The sequence below is a fragment of the Chiloscyllium punctatum genome, chromosome 4, assembly GCF_047496795.1.
Source record: "Chiloscyllium punctatum isolate Juve2018m chromosome 4, sChiPun1.3, whole genome shotgun sequence".
Lineage (NCBI taxonomy): Eukaryota > Metazoa > Chordata > Chondrichthyes > Orectolobiformes > Hemiscylliidae > Chiloscyllium > Chiloscyllium punctatum.
This window is the reverse complement of record NC_092742.1, coordinates 6,941,757-6,961,764: the sequence shown is the minus strand read 5'-3', so window position 1 is coordinate 6,961,764 and position 20,008 is coordinate 6,941,757. Positions and strand designations below refer to the sequence as shown.

The following is a 20,008-nucleotide window of genomic DNA, read 5'->3' as shown; positions in this document are numbered from 1 at the left end:
CCCTTTGAGCATGCTGTACCAGTCAATCAGATGGTGGCTGATCAGATGTTTGCTTCATATTCACTTCCTGCATGTCTCTTGCAACCTTCAATTTCCTTGTTGATTTAAAATCAATCTAACTGTGCTTTCAATATATTTACTGAGCTCGTGCCAGCCCTCTTACCCTTATAGGTACCGGTTACAGGTTTGGAAGGTGCAGTCAGAGGAGGCCCGGTGAGTTTGTGCAGTGTATTTTGTACATAGTTTACACTGTTGCTCCTGTGTGTTGGTGATGAAGGGAGTGACGGTGGTGACTGTGCTGCTAATCAAAAAGGCTGCATTGTCCTGGATGATGCTGAGCTTCTGGAGTATTATTGGACCTGCACCCATCTAGATCTGGCTGCATAAGGACACTGACTGCTCCGGTACCTGTACAGTTGCAAATGGAACTTTTTGTTCCAGCCCATCACTCCAGGAGTTAGCCTAGTGAACCTTACCTGAATTGTCTTCAATACACGAGCATCCCATTTTAAGACTGAGGGGTCCCAAAATATATGCAGTACTTCTGAATAATTAAGATGATAAATCAAGGACTGGTATCAGATGGCTTTAACTTTGTCATTAACTTATAGCAGTCAAGGAAGACAGAATAAGACAAAGGCATTTCATCATCTTGAAAACATAAAAATGAATTGAGTAACTGACACTGTGATCAATCCCAGTAGTCCAGCTTTGAAGAAAGAAATTAAACTTTGAATCATGAGTAGAAAGTTGAAATTATTATGAATTAAGTGGATGAAATACAGTTTTCCATCCCATGTGACCTAATTACTTTCCAGATCTAGGGGACACTATTTAAAAATAAGAGATCAGTGATTTAAGTGGAAGGAGAAATTTAAGAGAGGGGTAAGATTTAAAAGGAAACTGAGGGGTAACTTTTTCAAACAGAGGGTGGTGTGTGCACGGAACAAGCTGCCAGAGGAAGTGGTGATTGCGGGTACAATTGTAACATTTGAAAGGCATCTGGATGGGTATATAAATAGCAAGTGTTTCTAGGGATATGGACCAAATGCTGGCAAATAGGACTGAATTAATTAAGGATCTCTGGTTGGCATGGACGATTTGGATAGAAGGGTCTGTTTCTGTGCTGTATGACTCTATGACTCTAAAACACCATCACAGGTAGCCTTTACAATCAAGAAATGAATGTGAATCTCTTTGTCACTTCATCAGGACAGGGGATTGAAGCGGATTCTGTACTCTGATGGTCACAGGAAGATACTTCACACAAACACATGGATTAGAGACGATATAGAAGTAGTCCAATCAGCCTTTCAAGTCTGCTCTGCCATTCAGTAAGATTTTGGCTGATCCATTTAGCTAAATTCCAATTCTGGATGTCCAGAGGCTCACTGAAGATGTTACCTAGAATGGTCATGAAACATCTGAAAATGAACCTTCCAGCTCAGCGAGCAAACCTACATCCAGAACCTCAACCTACAAATCTTCTCAGAACTTGCTAAATTCCAATTTCCACATTCCCACCAATCAATGATAACATTTGATTCTATTGTCTAACAACTATCTATCTCCACTTTTAAAATATTCAACCACGTTTGCAGCTACAATTTCTCTTTCACTGAAGCTCAGTTTTGTTTCAGGATTAGAACTTTGAAGCAATCTATGCAAAGTTTCAAATCTGTCATTTCAAACAGATTGCCAACTTTACAAAAATGGGTTGGTACGTCACCTTGGGAAAAAACACACATGAGGAACCAGTCAGATACACACAGAGAATTAATTAAAACCAAAATTCAAACTGCGTATCAGCAGCCTAGATACTTGGAGGAATACAATGGTTGCCATGTTGCCTTCTCCCTTGAAAAACCCCCACACTGCTCTGTATTCCAGGACCTTCTAGATGTCAACGTGAGTGTCTCATTTGCATTGTGAGTCAGGAGTTAGACTCAACTTTAACTGTTTCACATTTCTGGGCGAACTGAAGCAAATTGCGTGATTCTATCACTTGGAACCATTTATTTGTGAATGGGAGAGACAGCTCTCATCTCACAGGATAGCTGACGTGATCTCTCTCTCTCTCTAACCTGATCAGCATGTCAATGCTGTTCCCAGTGTTGACTTTCAGTTTCCAGAAGTTGCTGCCACACACTGACTTTGGGGGTCCTCACGGTAGAAGAAATAATTAGAAGGAACATCGGCTGACACATGTGCCTTCATTCTGCTCATGATACACAGTTACCACTCTGCCTATTCCAGAACTGGGTTCAGTTTAACTTTCAAGTCAGTACCAGACTATCCTTTCCATCAGATTGTTGGACTATCTTTCTCCTTAGTGGGAACTTCAACGTCTCCTATGAGAGAGGCAACCATACCAACCTCATGTTGAAATCACTGTTACTGGATCCCGACTGCTGTTGCATTACAGATTTGATCTGAACCCATTCCCTTCCTCACCTTAAGTGCCACTAACTTCTGAACATTTCCGTTCGTTATCAACTATTCGCCTGGAATCAGACAAATTTTGTTTTCCACTAGAAGATATGCAATAATGAGCAGTGACTCTAACCTGACTTTGGTTACCTACCTCAGCATCAGGACTCCCAAATGCCTCCATCACCTTGTTAACTTACATGAACTAACTGCTCAAAAGTGCATACTGAAGCAGACTCCTTCCTTTTGTGCACACAGCTAGGTGTAATGTTATATTATTATAGAATCATTTGGCACAGAAGACCACTTAGCCCATCGTTTATGAGTCATCTCTTTGAAAGAGCTAACCAATTAGTCACATCTCATCCATCTCTTCCCCATAAACCTGAGCATCAGGAAATGGCAGTGTCTATTGACCAAGGCATCAGGAAGCCCAGTCCCAGCTATCTGATGTAAGCCAAAATACATTAGACACACGGGTTTACTGACACTCAGCATTTAACACTGGATGAAGCCAAGTGTCCACACTACTCTGCGTGAGATGGTAATTGTACCTCTTGCCCAGGTTGTTGACGGGTGTAGCAAGGCTTCGGGAGTTTGCGGCTGACTTTCGGTGGGCTGGTGCCTTCTTGCTGCGGCTGTTACTGCCACCGCGGTTACTGCTGTCACTTTCCTCCCGGGTTGGTGTGCTGCTCCCCTTGCTGTTCAGATCCCTCAGCACATCGTAATTTATCTTGCTCGAAATCTTCTTCTGCTCCAGCATTTTCTCTATGGCTTCCCCTGCGGTGCTGGCTCGGATTGGCTCGCGTTTCTTAGATGATTTTCTGGGCTTTGAAAGAAACGGAGATTTGTTGACATTAAGTCCCCTTGCTCCAAGTGACTCAAAGGTAAGGGTTTGTCATGCAGGCAATCAAAAGCATTTGATTGTATTTATTGTGTCTGAAATGCCCAAAGATGCTTTACAAGAGGGGAAGAAAACACATTAGGGTATCTAGATCAGAGGAGACAAGGCTTAATCAAAAAAAATGAGTTTGAAACAGCATTTCTGGAAGGAGGAGGGAGAGAGAGAAGTAGGAAGATGTAGAAAAATTAAACAGCCGAAATTATAGCCAACAATTACTAACAGGGATGGTGTGGAGGCCAGAATTAGAGCAGCATAGATATTGTGGATGGCTGTGGGAATGGAGATGATGGAGAGAGGGAACAGTTTTCAGGATTCCATAGGATCTAAGGAAAAATAGGCAAATGTGATTTCAAAACAGGGGGAGAATAAATGCAACAGACAGGAATTGCTGGAGAAACTCAGCAGGTCTGGCAGCATCTGTGGAAAGAAGGCAGAGTTAACATTTTCGGGTCCAGTGACACGCAGGATTTTTGTTTCAGATTTAATCAAGTATGTTCTGCCATTTAAAAAGATCATGGCTGATCTGATAATTCTCAGCTCCACTTTCCTGCCTTATCCCCCAACTCCTAGCTTACTGATTAAAAGTCTCTCTCAGCATCAATTATCCTTTAATGACTCAGCCTCTACAGCCCTCTGCACTGAGGAGTTCTACAGACTCACCATCCTCAGAGAAGATATTCCTGTTCATCTTGGTCCAAAATGTTTGACCCCTTATTCTGAGATGAGGTCTCTTGTCCGAGACTCTCCCACAACGAGAAAAAACCTCTCCACATCTACTGGCAAGTCCCCGAAGAATCTGTATGTTTCCATAATGGCACCTCTCATTGTTCTAAACTTCAGTGAGTATAGGCAGAAACTATGAATCTTCTTTGGACATTGTCAGTATATCTTCCCTTACAGAAGGGGCCCAAAACTGTTTACAGCACTTCAGCTGGGGTCTTACCAGTGCCTTGTATAGTTTTAGCAAGTCCTCCTATTTTTCTGTCTCACAGCGCCAGGGATCCAGTTCCTTGTTGTGGGTCTGTTCGCCGAGCTGGGAATTTGTGTCGCAGACATTTCGTCCCCTGTCTAGGTGACATCCTCAGTGCTTGGGAGCCTCCTGTGAAGCGCTTCTGTGATCTTTCCTCCGGCATTTATAGTGGTTTGTCTCTGCCGCTTCCGGTTGTCAGTTCCAGCTGTCCGCTGTAGTGGTCGGTATATTGGGTCCCAAGCACTGAGGATGTCACCTAGACAGGGGACGAAACGTTTGCAACACAAATTCCCAGCTCGGCGAACAGAACCACAACGAACACCCGAGCTACAAATCTTCTCTCAGACTTTGAATCCAGTTCAATTCCAGCCTCAGGTGACTGTCTATATGGAGTTTGCGTGTGCTCTCTGTGTCTATGGGGGTTTCCTCTGTGTACTCCAGCTCGCCCCCCCACAGCTGAAAGATGTGCAGTTCAGGTGGATTGGCCATGCTAAAAAAAAAATCCTTGGTGTCCAAGGATGCGCAGTTTAAGTGGGTTAGCCCTGTTCAAAATCCCATGTGGGGTTATGGGAGGGATGGGAATTGGGGTGGGTGCGATGCTCTTTGGAGGCTCGGTGCAGACTCGATTGGCTAAATGGCCTCTTTCCACATTGTTGGGATTCTACAACTCTTTTTGTACTCTTTCTCCATTCAAATAATATTCAGCTCCTCTACTTTATCTCAAAATGCAAAACCTCACATTTTCCCACATTATATTCCAGCTGCCAAGTTTTTGTCCAAACAATCCACCTTTCTATAGCCCTCTGTCGATTCTTTTTGTCATTGCTCACTACCTACCTTCCCACCTATTTTTGTGTCATCCCCAAACTTGAAAACAATACATTCACTTTCCTCATCCAAGTCAATGATATATACTGTAAATAACTGTTACCCCAGCATTGATGCCTGTGGCACTCCACTAGTTACAGGGTGCCATTCTGAAAATCCGCCCGTCTTCCCAACTCTGCTTTCAATTAGTTACCAATTATCCATTCTAATATACCTCCTCAACACCATGGAATATTGTCTTAGTAAGAAACATAACATGGTACCTTATCAAATGCCTTTTGTCAGTCTAAACCACATCTGCTGGTTCTCCTTTATCTACCCTGCATGCTACTTCTTTGTCAGATGTGATTTCCTCTTCATGAAGTTATGCTGACTCTGCCTTCATCATATCATGTATTCCTATATGTGCTGTTATTACATCCTTTTTCAAAGACTTGAACATTTTCCCAATGACAAACGTTAAGCTAACTGCACTTTTGTCTCCTTCTATTTTTGAAGAAGAGGGCTTCAGCAGTGGTTTGGCAATCCTCAGGACTTTTCCAGAATCTAAGAAGTCCAGTGCACCCACGATCTCTGTAGCTACTTGCTTAAATATCCTGAGATGTAATCCATCAGGCCCAGGGATGTATTGGGCCTATTGGTTTCCCAAAGACTTTTTTTGCTAGTGATAGTTAAGGATTCTCACCTTAGGTAATTATATCTCCCCTTGATTGTTAGTTTTTGAGATTATTATTAATGTATTCTATTGTGAAGACAAATGCAAAATATTTATTCAATACTTGTCACTGCCTGGCTCCCCATTATTATTTTCCCAGCCTTGTTCTCTAAGAAGCCGATGCTAACTTTGGCCTCTCTTTTCTGGTTTATATATTTAAAGAAGTTCTTCTGCCAGTTTTGATATAACTTGCTAGTTAACCTTCAAAATTTATTTTCCCCTCCTTTTTTTTTGGTCATGTTTTGTTAGCATTGAAAAGATTCCCAGTCCTCTGGTTTGCCACTAATCTTTGCCACGTTCTATGTTATTCTTCTTTCAATTTGATGCCATCCTTAACTTTCTGACTTAATCATTGTTGATTTATCTCCTTTCTGGAATCCTTCTTCCTCACTGGGATACATCTTTGCTGTGAATTATAAACTAATTGCTGGCATTGTTCCTCAGCCATATTTTCAATTAAACTCCTTTCCTAGTCCACTCCAGCCATTCTTCTGTTCTCCAGCATTCCAGTTATTTTGTAATTACTCTTATTTAAAGGTCCACACAGTTGTTTCTAATCAAGTTGCCCACAAACCAAACGCTAAATTTAACCATGTTATGGTCACGGTTTCCTAGGGGATCTATTACACTGAGTTTATTTATCAAACCAGTGTCTTATTTACCAGATACCAAATAGCTTGATCCCTGGCTGGATCCACAGCATATTGTTCTCGAAATTGCTCCAGTATACACTATGAATTCTGCCCCATGGCTAACTCTGCCACTCTGACTATCCAATCAACTTGAAAGGTTAAAATCAACCAAGATAAATGCAGTGCCTTTTTGACATGCCTCATTACCTCCTGATTTATTCTCTCATATAGCTATTGTTAGGGGGCTCATAGACTGTTCCCACCAACGTCTTCATCCCCTTGTGTTTTCTTACCTGCAGCCTTAAGGGAGAGAGTGAGAGAGAAAGAGAAACAGAATCTGAAAGAAGGGATCTGAAAGAAGACAGGTGACAGGGAGATTGCACTGAGCACAAAGAAAATGCCAGACTGACAGCAACAGAGCGCAAGTCCGAGAGAAAACAAAACAGGCACACATTAAAAAAGGTTTTGCAGTTGTTAAGTGACTGTCTAGTTGATAATATCAACATTATTGTCTGTCAACAATTTACATTCACTGAACAAGCCTATAGGGCTCATGGAAACATGGAATCAGCAAAAATTATTGATGAAGGAGTGGAACATGAAGGTGCAAATGTTTGCAATTCCAAAGAATTAATAGTTTCTCGACTTCAGTTGGTAAAATCACTTCAATATGTATTACCTTCTGCTCTTTGTAAATCCCGAGCTCTTTCTCTTTGGCTATCCGTTCCTCCTTTTCTACAAAGAAAATGTCAATGTTATTTTCAGGTGATAGCTCCCAATGATTTAGTCAGTTGGCTCATCTGATGAAAGAGTCTGAAATGTTAACCCTGTTTATTGCTGCACAGATGCTGCCAAACCTGCTGAGTGCTTCCATCGTTTTCCCTCTTTAATTCCCAACTTCCAACAGCCCAGCATTCTGCTTTTTTTACAAATGTGCCGAGTTCCTTCTCCAATCTGTGATCGAGCTGGCTGACCACGGCTAGCACAGCATTAGTGATACTGCAGTCAGTCTGGTTGGGAGGGATGGTCCAAGCTCTAGCTCACTGCTAACTCGAGGCTTATGCTGCAAAGAGTATTTGGGTGCTGCGTCCGTGTTCAGTTGTGACAGAATCCCTCCATTGTGGAAGCAGGCCCTTTGGTCCATCAAGTCCATACCGACACTTTAAAGAGCATCCCACCCAGACCCACCCCATTCCTGTAATCTGGCATTCCCCATGGCTAATCCATCTAGCCTGTACATCCCTGGACACTATGGGCAATTTACCATGGTCAATCCACCCAACCTGAACATCTTTGGACTATGGAAGGAAACTGAAGCACCCAAAGGAAACCAACACAGACATGGGGAGAATGTGAAAACTCCACGCAGTCACCTGAGGCTGGAATCGAACCGGGCTTCTTGGTGCTATGAGGCAGCAGTGCTAACCACTGAGCCATCATGATGTGTATACTACAAATCGATTCTCAACAGAAACAAATGGCCACTCAAACTAGAAAATACAGGTGCTTGGCTGATCTTGTGTTCAGTCTCATGTGTCTGTAATTTTGTGATGAAGACAACCATTACCTCACTGGTGCCTTACCTGTCCTCATGACATCAGATGGTTTACAGAGTTAAGTACTATTTTGAAGTGCAGTCGCTATCAGAATGGAACAGATCTCCAAGTGTACTAAATATTCAGGACAAAAACTCTGGAATAATTTAACAACTGACTGACCACAGAATGGGATTTCTGTTTATTTTTCCCCATGTGCATAGTTTAAATGACCAAGCTCATTTACATTGCAACCTTGTGAATAAGTGTGACCGTTCCCTGTAGGATGCACACACGACTGTGCAGCTGTCAGATTCTAAGTACCTACACACAGCTCATTACTTATTCCATACTTTTAACTGTGCAGATGTTATCTAGCCTAATGAATTAACAAAAATCACAATGCACTACAGGTGATGTGGCTTTATGGTGGAGGCGGAAACCACTTTCTGAAACCTCTTGGTGAAGCCGAAAATGCTGGAGATAAGCCAATTGTCAGCATGTGGAAACACTTTGGATGAAGGTTCCATTGACGAGTACCCGCTCACTGGGTTTGCTGGCCTCCCACTGGCCTCCCACTGGCCTCCCACTGGCCTCCCACTGGCCTCCCACTGGCCTCCCACTAACCTATAGCACTTCCTGCTTTTATTTCTACAAAAAAAAGGCATTTGGAATTGAATTTGGGATTGAGCTTGATTTAATCCCACTGATTCCAGATTGTACGGTTTGATGTGAACCGGGAACATGTCACAAATCTCCCTGCTCCATTCTACCCTTGTCCTTAGAAACACACTTGTCAGAGTTCTGGCTCTCCAACTCCTCTGCCCTTTCCAATTCTTTCCCATCTTTCTCACAAACACTCACCCTTTTGCTCCTTCAGGTAATCTGCGTTCTCTCTCAGCCACAGCTCAGTTTTCATTTCCACCTCCTTCTCGTTGAGCAGATACTGCACAAAAAAAAAGACAAGATACAATCACAGCTGAAGGTCACCTGCATAAGGAGCTGATGAAGCTTCAGGATGGCTAAAGTGAAAGAACAGCAATACACCACTTTCTGACAGATAATTGAAGACACATTAGCATTCCTTGTCATTCAGTCACAAAGACTGATTAAGTCCCTCCTACGACTTCTATTTATAGAGTTCCTTTAATGCAGTGAAACATCTTAAGACATTTCATAAGTCAAGGAGGTAGGGTTATGGGTTATGTAGAGTTTAATAAAGGAGTTGTGAAAGGTGTGTGTGTGTGTGTGTGTGTGTGTGTGTGTGTGTGTGTGTGTGCGTGCGTGTGTGTGTGTGTGCGTGCGTGCGCGCGCGCACGCGAGAGAGAGAGAGAGAGAGAAAGCGTGAGCGCAAGCGCAAGAGAAAGAGAGAGGGGGGCTCAGGGAGAAATTCCACAGCTTAGGGCTACAGCAGCTCAATGTATAACAAATGAATCAGGAGTAGGAATAGACCATTCAGCCCTTCGAGCCTGCTCCACCATTCAATAGAGTCATGACTGCAACCGCAACTCCATATTCCCTCATCTCCCCTGAGGTTTCACCACCATTGCTTAACAAGATTCCATTTACCTCTGCCACAAGAGCAATCACCTTATTAGGAAGAGAATTCCAAAATCTCTTTACCTTCAGAAAAAAAGGTTTGGTCTCATCTTTTGAAATGGACAGCCCTTGACTTTTAAACCAAGATGCCTTTTTCGAGATTCCCCCATAAGAGGATACATCCTCTCCCCATCCACGCTGTAAAGGCCCCCTCTAGAATTTTATGATTTAATCAAGTCTCAGTTTTCTCCAGTCTATAGGCTATAGCCTGTCCATCCCTTCCTCACAAGACAACCTGACCATTCCAGGTACTAAACCTCCTCTGGCATAGTCACTAATAACAGAGCTGTTAAAATCTGGGCTGCACAGGAGGAGTGAGTGTAGGAATCTGATGGTTGTAGGGCTCAATTAAGTCACAGAGGTAGACTCCATATCCCTTAGTTGAAAAGTGTGGTGCTGGAAAAACACAGCAGGCCAGGCAGCATCCGAGGAGCAGAAGAATCGACGTTTCGGTCATAAGCCCTTCTTCAGGAATGAGGCTGGTGTGCCAAGCGGGCTGAGATAAAAGGTAGGGGGGAGGGAATTTACAGGAGGGGCGCTGGGAACACGATAGGTGGAAGGAGGTGAGGGTGAGGGTGATAGGCCGGAGAGGGGCTGGGGGCGGAAAGGTCGGGAAGAAGATTGCAGGTCAAGAAGGTGGTGCTGAATCTGGGGGTTAGGACTGAGATAAGGTGGGGGGAAGGGAAATGAGGAAGCTGGAGAAATCCACATTCATCCCCTGTGGCTGGAGGGTTCCTAGGCAGAACTACGTGGGATGAATGTGGATTTCTCCAGCTTCCTCATTTCCCCTCCCCCCCACTTTATCTCAGTCCCAACCCCTGGATTCAGCACCACCCTCTTGACCTACAATCTTCTTCCCGACCTCTCTGCCCCCACCCCCTCTCAGGCCTATCACCCTCACCCTCACCTCCTTCCACCTCTCGTATTCCCAGCGCCCCTCCCCCAAATTCCCTCCCCCCTACCTTTTATCTCAGCCCGCTTGGCACACCAGCCTCATTCCTGAAGAAGGGCTTATGACCGAAACGTCGATTCTCCTGCTCCTCGGATGCTGCCTGGCCTGCTGTGTTTTTCCAGCATCACACTTTTCAACTCTGGTCTCCAGCATCTGCAGTCATCACTTTCTCTACATCCCTTAGACATGGTTCTGGCCTTCCTGATCATTGGGACATCCTTCCTGCATTTACTCGGTCTAGAATTTTATAGGTTTCCATGCAATCCCCCATCATTCTTCTAAATTCCAATGACTATAGCCCTGACTGATCCAATCTCTCTTCATTAATTACTCCTGCCATCCCAGGAATCAGTCTGGTAAACCTTCGCTGCTCTCCCTCTATAGCAAGAGCATCCTTCCTCAGAAAAGGAGACAAAAAACTACACACGATACTCCAGGTGTGGTCTCACCAAGGTCTTGTACAATTGCAGCGAGACAGCTTTGCTCCTGTACTTGAATTCTCTTGCTATGAAGGTCAGCTTTCCATCTGCCTTCTTGAGGGCCTGCAGCACCTGCATGCTTACCTTCAGTGGCTGGTGTACAAGGACACCAAGGTCTCTTGGCACTTCCCCCACTACTTTTACATGGCATTTACAACTACACCACTGTCTTCATAATGTTTAAGGAGAGGAAATTTCTGCTCAGCCAGAACTGGATGTTGGATAAGTGTTCTTAGTAACACAAGGGGATGATGAGATGGAGCTAGGCTTTGTCAGTGAACAGATGGAAAACAATGTCTTAAAATGATGCAACATGTAATGACGGAGCCTCAGACAGACGCCAGAGACAACAGTCCAGAAGTCAGACAAGTATGCTGAGCTGCCTGCAGCCCTTCTCGTTGCGAGATGAATGTGTCCATGCCCTCTTTCACAGCAGTGGAATCAAATATTGTCATAAGCAGGCTCAAAGAATATCCAAACACTTGAGTATTAATTTCCTGCCCCTATGACATTGTCGCAGTACTTAAGTTTTCACCTTGAATCAGGTCTGATTTTAGTTCGGGGGGGGGGGGGGGGCGGATTTTGAGCAGAGCAGAATGTTCAGTGTTTTATCTGTGCCATGTTGAGGGTGTGGTCCCATTTCTTCACTACTGTTAGGCCTCGAGAGCTTGCTGATATACCAAGGGTGGGAGAATACAGCAACTCCTCAGCAAAACAGGTAATACTTAACTGGGCAAAGACCCAATTAAGATGTCAGTAAGGGAATGTACAGTTTGCTATAATGGTCAGGATGCCACCAGCACGCTTCCACTGGTGAAAGCTCCTCCTATTAGAACCCAGGAATCTATGCAATGCAAGCAATGTATTTTAACTGGTGTGCTGGGATTGTGAGGAATATTAAGGTGACACGGTGGCACAGTAGTTAGCACTGCTGCCTCACAGCACCAGGGTCCCATGTTCGATTTCAGCCTCGGGCGACCGTCCGGGTGGAGTTTGAACATTCCCCCAGTGTCTGCATGGGTTTCCTCCAGGTGCTCCGGCTTCTTCCCACAATCCAAAGATGTGCAGGTCAGATGAATTGGCCATGGGGAATTGTCCCATAATGTTAGGTGTATTCATCAGAGGGAAATGGGTCTGGGTGGGTTACTCTTCGGAGGGTCGGTGTGGACTGGTTGGGCTGAAGGGCCTGTTTCCACACTGTAGGGAATCTAATCTAATCTAAAAAAAGAGGCCATGTTTGTAGGTGACTCTCTGTGTGCAGCTAGATGGATAAGACTCTGGGAAGGTCAGAAAGCTGGATAAGTTTCCAGACCTGGCGGGGGGGTGGCATGGAAAGGTACACAAATTAGGGTAGGATTTTAAAGTTCTCCATACAGGTGTGATGGGAGAGGGAGAGTGGTTTAATTTAGGATAGTCAGGTGGGTGATCTACCTACAATTCATTGCAAACTGCCAACAGTAAGTGGTACAATGGTTTCTTGCTGATTTATTTTTTCTGTCCCTGTTCATCAGAACTGCTATCTCAGTGAAAGGAAAGTCACAATAGCAAAGCCTTCTGTAAGGCAGTGTGCCATTGCTGAAGGCAATGCTATCAAAACCTTCCCAATATCAAAACAAAAATATAAACCAAAAAAGTGAATTATTCTACACAATGTTCCTCAGCTGAGAGATGGTAGTGCTAGGAAATTAAACTTCAATCTTATTCAGTGTCACCATCAAACCTGCAATGCAGCTACATCAGGGGATGGCTACAGAGCAGAGGGTAAGGTGTGTGCAGGACGGGGAGGGTGCATGTTCTGGACAGAGTGAGAGAGAGAGAAAAAACGAAAGAGAGAGAAAGAGAGATGAAAGGAGGAGTGAGAGAGAATCACAGGGTGCAAATGACAATTTACTCCTCATCTGCTCTTCTGATTCAGAATCCAACTCTCTGAGATAAAAAGCTATCATTCTGAGTACATTGTACGATCCTAACACTATATGATATTCTGGATGAGTAACAATAAGCTATTATACAAAGTTACTTATCCCAAATGAGGGCTTACGAAGAGAAAAGAGAAACCATTAAATGTGATTACGGTGTTGAAACCAGATTCTTTGACAACTAGCTGGTGCAGATGGTGAGAGAGTTGCTCATTTTACCTTTTCTTTTTTAACACAAGGTAATCTACAATCTCACATTACCTTTCATAAGGGCTACAGAATGACCTTACCCTATCGATTTCATTGTCATCGATGCCATTCAAGTCCAATTCACCTTTCTGAGGATCAACACCTGTGAGTAGTGAGAATAAAAACACCTGCTCAGTACATTTACTGACCGTCTAAAAGGTGGCCCAGTGTTTGTTCAGCTAGCTGAGCTCACTCAACAACAACTTGCATTTATAGAGTTCCTTTATGACGATGAAAGGTTTCAGAAGCTTCTTGCAAAAATGACAGAAGACAAAAGCAGTTAACAAGTCAAAATATTAGGAAGGTACTATGACCCTCACTGACATGACTACTGGACAGTCAGATCCCAAAGTGAAATCTGGCTTGATAGATTTTTTTTTCTTATTTAACGTGGAGTTCATCCAGTGAAACATGAGCACAGGAGGCTGTATACTTTTCTTAAAACAAACAGAAGTTTATTACATAAAAAGAACAGTAATAAAACAAAGCAAGCTATTTAAATATAGAACACAGTTTCAAAAGATCTTAAGACACACAGCAAAACAAAGGCTTCACTCTACTCTCAAACACCACCTCTTTACAGAAATTCAAATCCAGAGAGATTAGCCCACTCTCTCAGATCTTCATGTTCAACTTAACTGATTCAATTTAACCCGGTTCTTTCCTGTAAATGGTGAAGCCTTCTTCACGATGCTTGCAAACTGAAAGCTTCGACTTGCTCAGCTTTTAATCACCTGCAGTTTCTAACCAAATACTCTTGCTCTTTCTCAAATGAACATTATACTGAGGCAAGGTAAAAACAATGACTGCAGATGCTGAAAATCAAATGCTGGATTAGTGGTGCTGGAAGAGCACAGCAGTTCAGGCAGCATCCAACGAGCAGCGAAGGGCTTTTGCCCGAAACATTGATTTCGCTGCTCGTTGGATGCTGCCTGAACTGCTGTGCTCTTCCAGCACCACTAATCCAGTATTATACTGAGGCAACTTATTTCCTGAACTGTTCTCTATTCCTTCCTGGGCAGGGCAATTATATTGTGTTTCTGACCCCAGTCACAGTCTTTCAAACCATTTAAAAACTTGCACTCTGAGTTTCCGAAGCTAAATCAATCCTTGATTATCCTTAACTAAAATCAAGGTAATAGTTCTCAATTTTCCTCCACCACTCATAAACTCAGTGCAACATAAACTATTTTCCACTAATACGCTGTTTCCCCGCTCTTTGACACATGCTAGATTAGGTCATGGTTCCAGGAAGAACTTTCTTAAGTTTTGTGTTTCTCTCCCCAAATTTTACAAAAAAAGTCACCAACCCCCACTAGTTTGAAATTCAAACTCTGAAAAAAAAATATATAAAAAAAAATCACACATAATTCATCATAAAGATGACCAAAATGTTGGTCATAGTGCTAGCTAGTTGTTAAATAGTGCCCAGGAGGAGCAGAGAGATGCTGATGTTTACTGGGGGGATTTCCAAGCTGAAGGCAACTAAAAGACATGGCCACCAGTGGTGGGTCAAACTGAAAGGAGATGGACAAGAGGCCAGAATTGGGAGTGCAGAGCCCTTGGGAGAATCCGAGAGCTAGAGGACAGAGATAGGGAGGTAAGAGGTGTAGCCGTGGAGGACGAAGCAAGAATATATGATTTCACAGGCTCTGGCTATGCTGCTGTGGTTCACAGGATTGAACGTCTTTCTGAGTTTGAATCTCAGCAGCGGAGTTTCAGGCCACTCATCCCGTGTGACTATGTTCGACTGAACATTATCCTTGTGCACCATTCAACTGCAAATTGTCTAAACAGGGTCACCTAATAATGCCCAGAAACAGGAACCCTGACTGATTGGTCCCTTTAGAACATAGAATAGCACAACATAGGGGGAGGCCATTCGGCCCACTTCATCTTTACTATAGCTTTTGTAAAGCAATCCAGTTTGTCCAACTTCCAGCTCATCCCCACACCTCTGCACTTTTTTCTTCCCTTAATATTTTCCCAATTTCTTTGAAACATATTACTGTGCTATCAGGTAGCACATTGCAAATATAGAACAGTACAGCAGAGTGCAGGCCCTTCAGCCCTCCAAGTTGTGCAGCCTTTTATCCTACTCTAAGATCAGACTAACCTACTTGCCCTTTATTGAACTAATTTCCATGTGCCTATCCAAGAGTCGCTTCAATGTCCCTAAATGTATCTGACTCTACTCCCACTGCTGGCAGTGCATTCCACACACCCACCACCCTCTGAGTAAAGAACCTACCTCTGACATCTCCCCGAAACATTCCTTCAATCACCTTAAAATTATACCCCCTCGTGATAGACATTTCCACCCTGAGAAAATGTCTCTGGCTATCCACTCTATCTCTGCCTCGCAAAGAATCATAGAGATGCACAGCACAGGAACAGACCCTTGGGTCCAACTCATCCATGCCAACCAGATATCCCAATTTTATCTAGTCCCATTTATCAGCACTTGGCCCATATCCCCCACAACCCTTCCTATTCATGTACCCATCCAGATGCCTTTTAAATGTTGTAATTGTACCAGCCTCCACCACTTCCTCTGGCAGCTCATTCCATACACGTACCACCCTCTGCGTGATAAAGTTGCCCCTTAGGTCCCTTTTATATCCTTCCCCTCTCACCCTAAATCTATGTCTTCTTGTTCTAGACTCCCCCACCCCAGGGAAAAGATTTTGCCTATTTACCCTATCCATGCCCCTCATGATTTTATGAACCTCTAGAAGGTCACCCCTCAGCCTCCAACGTTCCAGGGAAAACAGCCCCAGCCTATTCAGCCTCTCCCTGTAGCTCAAATCCTCCAACCCTGGCAACATCCTTGTAAATCTTTTCTGAACCCTTTCAAGTTTCATAACATCCTTCCAATAGGAAGGAGACCAGAATTGCACACACTATTCTAACAGTGACCTAACCAATGTCCTGTACAGCCGCAACATGACCTCCCAACTCCTATACTCAATGCTCTGACCAATAAAGGTAAGCATACAAATCGCCACCTTCACTATCCTATTTACCTGCGACTCCACTTTCAAGGAACTATGAACCTTCACTCCAAGGTCTCTTTGTTCAGCAACATGGCCTAGGACCTTACCATTAAGTATAAGTCCTGCTAAGATTTGCTTTCCCAAAATGTAGCACCTTGCATTTATCTCAATTAAACTCCATCTACCACTCCTCAGTCCATTGGCCCATCTGATCGAGATCCTATGGTAATGTGAGGTAACCTTCTTTGCTGTCCACTACACCTCTGATTTTGTTGTCACCTGCAAACTTACTAAGTATATACCTCCTATTTCATATCCAAATCATTTATATAAAAATGACAAAAAGTAGAGGACCCAGCACCGATCCTTGTGGCACTCCATTGGACACAGGCCTCCAGTCTGAAAAATAACCCTTCATTACCACCCTCTGTCTTCTACCTTCGAGCCAGCTCTGTATCCAAATAGCAAGTTCTCCCTGTATTCAATGAGATCTAATCTTGCTAACTGGTCTTCTATGGGGAACCTTGTCAAACACTTTACTGAAGTCCATATAGATCACGTCATATAGCTCTGCCCTCATCAATCCTCTATGTTACTTCTTCAAAAAAACTCAATCAAGTTTGTGAGACATTATTTTCCATGCACAAAGCCATGTTGACTATCCCTAATCAGTCCATGCCTTTCCACATACATGTAAATCTTGTCCCTCAGAATTCCCTCCAACAACCTGTAAACCCTTGAATAAGAAACAAACACTTGGTTTTGTGTTATCACAGGTTCTCCTGTCAATTATTTTAAATTCATGTCCTGCAGTTATTGACTCTTATTTAACATATCTAAACCCGTCAACATATCCCTGAAATCAGCTCACTCAGCAGAGAGCAAAGTCCTGCAATACCAGGTAAAATACTGACCGACCCTCTTTGAGATCTAGTTCTGGCGGGGAACTATAACAGGACAGTGCATGCACAAGATTGCACACCAAGAGCCAGCAGGATATTCAGAGCACTGTTCAAAAATCCCATTCATTATTCAATAGTCAAATTAAAACCTAACAAAAATATTAAATCTTCCTGCCGTTATTCATTGGGATCTCAGAACTTCAACATCACTGCCTCTTATTGATGCTAACAGTGAACGGGTTACAGTGATGATTAATTCTGAGCAGGTGTAGTGCTCCTGATTCTATGGGTCCATGCTTCAGGGGACAGCAGTGAAATATCACAGTAATTGAACACAGATTGATCCCAGCTGCAGGTACAACGGGACATTACCTTGCTTTGAAATGCTAGCTGTACACTGTGAACGGATTAAGACTTTGAGTTTTTATTTGAAGAAACCCAGCTTTCTAAATGGCCCCATTATGGCGTGTGCTGATCCTGCCAGAAGGAGCTTTCCTTTGAGGAAAGCCAGAGTCAGCGCTTTCACATCCAAGAGTGAGAACAGAGAGCACTTCACAAACTGAGGCAGGAAATGTATTCAAACAGAATGACAGATACCCAGCAGAGTTCCAGGCTGGAGTCTAATTCAGAGGCTTGTAGAGGGGTGCTATGTATATAGTACAACCTGTACCCAGGACTGAGTTCATACTGCAGTCTAATTGAGACAATTGTAGAGGGGTGCTTTGTACTGAGTATAACCCAAGACTGCTTAGATTCCAGCCTGGAACTCAAGAGTTTGATTACGCATGAGTGAGAAAAAGATAAGTTTGCATCTAATTTTTTTAGAAGAAAGTGAGGGCTGCAGATGCTGGAGAGTCAGAGTCAAAAAGTGTGGTGCTGGAAAAGCACAGCAGGTCAGGCAGCATCCGAAAAGCAGGGGAGTTGACATTTCGGGTATAAGCCCTTCATCAGGAATCTGATGAAGACCTTATGCCTGAAACATTGACTCTCCTGCTCCTTGGATGCTGCCTGACTTGCTGTGCTTTTCCAGCAACACACTTTTTGAATTTAATTTCTTTGACACAGTGTGTTGTTATGACCTGGAATGCATGGCACATAAGGGTGGATGGAAGCTTATTCACTAACTTGGAAAATAGAACTTGCTAAATGTTTGATTTTCTCCAGGGCTTGAAGGAAGGAGCAGAGTGATTTAACTGGATGGTTCTTTCAAAGAGCTGGCACAAGCATGATGGGCTGAATTGACTCCTGTGCAAGGCCATTCTATTTTAGGCTGGCAATTCTACATGTCTGGTGGGAATAGGGCAGGAGAAAGGTTGAATTGGATGTTAGGTACTATCCATTGCACCTCATTCTCTGCCATTTTAACTCAGCAGTTTAAGGTTGCCTGTTGGGGACTTTCTTGGTTACATGTTAGGATATGATGGTGGAACATAGGCCAGTCCCATAAGGTTTCTATATTGCAGATCACAGCAATGGCACTCAGTAACTCAGCAGTCAGTGGAAGCTGACAGAAGGTAGGACTGTGAACTGTGGCCTCCTGTCCTCACTCGTCTATGGTTCCTCTCCTCAGTAATTCACCTCATTTGAGTGATTATTCTTTTTAAAATTCATTCATGGGATGCGGACGTCGCTGACAGGGCCAGTACCTTTTATTGTCTATTCCTAATTACGTAGAGGGCAGTAAAGAATCAACCACATTGCTTTGGGTCTGGACTCACATGGAGGTAAGGATCATTAACTCGGACCATGTATGGATGGCAGATTTTCTTCCCTAAAGTGAACAGGATGGATTTTTGCAACAATCAACAGCACTTCTGTGGCACCATTAGGCTAGCTTTTTAACTGAAGATTTTTATTGATAGGATTAAAACCCAAGCCCTCAGAATATTAGGGTTCTGGGTTATTAGTCCAGTAACATTACTACCACCTCCCTCAGATCCTCTACTCCTGCCTCACTGTCTTCCACACCATGCAGGCTGGACTTGGGCTGGAATAAACACTGCATCATTGGTAATTTATTCTTTCATAGGATGCAGGTTTCACTGACAAGACTAGCATTTGTTGTCCATGTCTAATTGCCCTTGAATGCAGTGGCCTGTGAGGCCACTTCAGAGGGTAGTTGAGAATCAACCACTTTCCTGTGGCCCTTGGTATAAAGGGGTAAAGATGCTATACTCTTACCCAACCAAAGGACTGCTCTCTCATTAAAGATACAGTCATGTGTAGGCCAGACCAGATAAGGACAGCACATTTCCCTCCCTAAAGAGGGATATTGAACCAGGTTGGTTTTGATGGTTGTCATGGTCACCATTACAGAGACCAGTTTTTAATTCCAGATGTATTAATTGAATTTGTATTCTACCAGTGCAGTAGTGGGATTTGAACCCATCTGCCCAGAGTATCAGTCTCTGCATTACTAATCCAGTGACGATGCCACCAAGCCACAGTTTCCTCCAAATGTGGCTCAAATCTTACTCAGCACTATTATCAATGGGAGAAAGTGAGGACTGCAGATGCTGGAGATCAGAGCTTAAAAATGTGTTGCTGGAAAAGCGCAGCAGGTCAGGCAGCATCAAAGGAGCAGGGAAATCGACGTTTCGGGCATAAGCCCTTCTTCAGGAAACTCATGCCCGAAACGTCGATTCCCCTGCTCCTTGGATGCTGCCTGACCTGCTGCGCTTTTCCAGCAACACATTATCCACCTCCAAGCCATTCGTTTAATTTGGGAATTAGCTTCAAAAATACAATTATCACCTTTCCAAATCTCATGGAGTCATACCCATAGCCCTTGGTATAAAGGGGTAAAGATGCTATACTCTTACCCAACCAAAGGACTGCTCTCTCATTAAAGATACAGTACTGGTGGTGAGTTTAACCTGGGGTTCACTAGGTCGCAGG

The 20,008-nt window shown here is 43.5% G+C and overlaps 1 protein-coding gene across 2 annotated transcripts in view; it reads right to left on the bottom strand.

The window, feature by feature from the left end:
- Window positions 1–20,008, bottom strand: part of brf1b (BRF1 general transcription factor IIIB subunit b) — a 482,080-nt gene that overhangs the window by 67,880 nt on the left and 394,192 nt on the right. For both annotated transcript variants that reach the window (XM_072568024.1, XM_072568025.1), the window contains 4 exons: window positions 13,254–13,315; window positions 8,879–8,960; window positions 7,159–7,214; window positions 2,985–3,259 (listed from right to left, as the gene is read on the bottom strand). In XM_072568024.1, coding sequence (XP_072424125.1) covers window positions 2,985–3,259; window positions 7,159–7,214; window positions 8,879–8,960; window positions 13,254–13,315 — 475 coding nt within the window. The remainder of the gene's footprint in view (window positions 1–2,984; window positions 3,260–7,158; window positions 7,215–8,878; window positions 8,961–13,253; window positions 13,316–20,008) is intronic.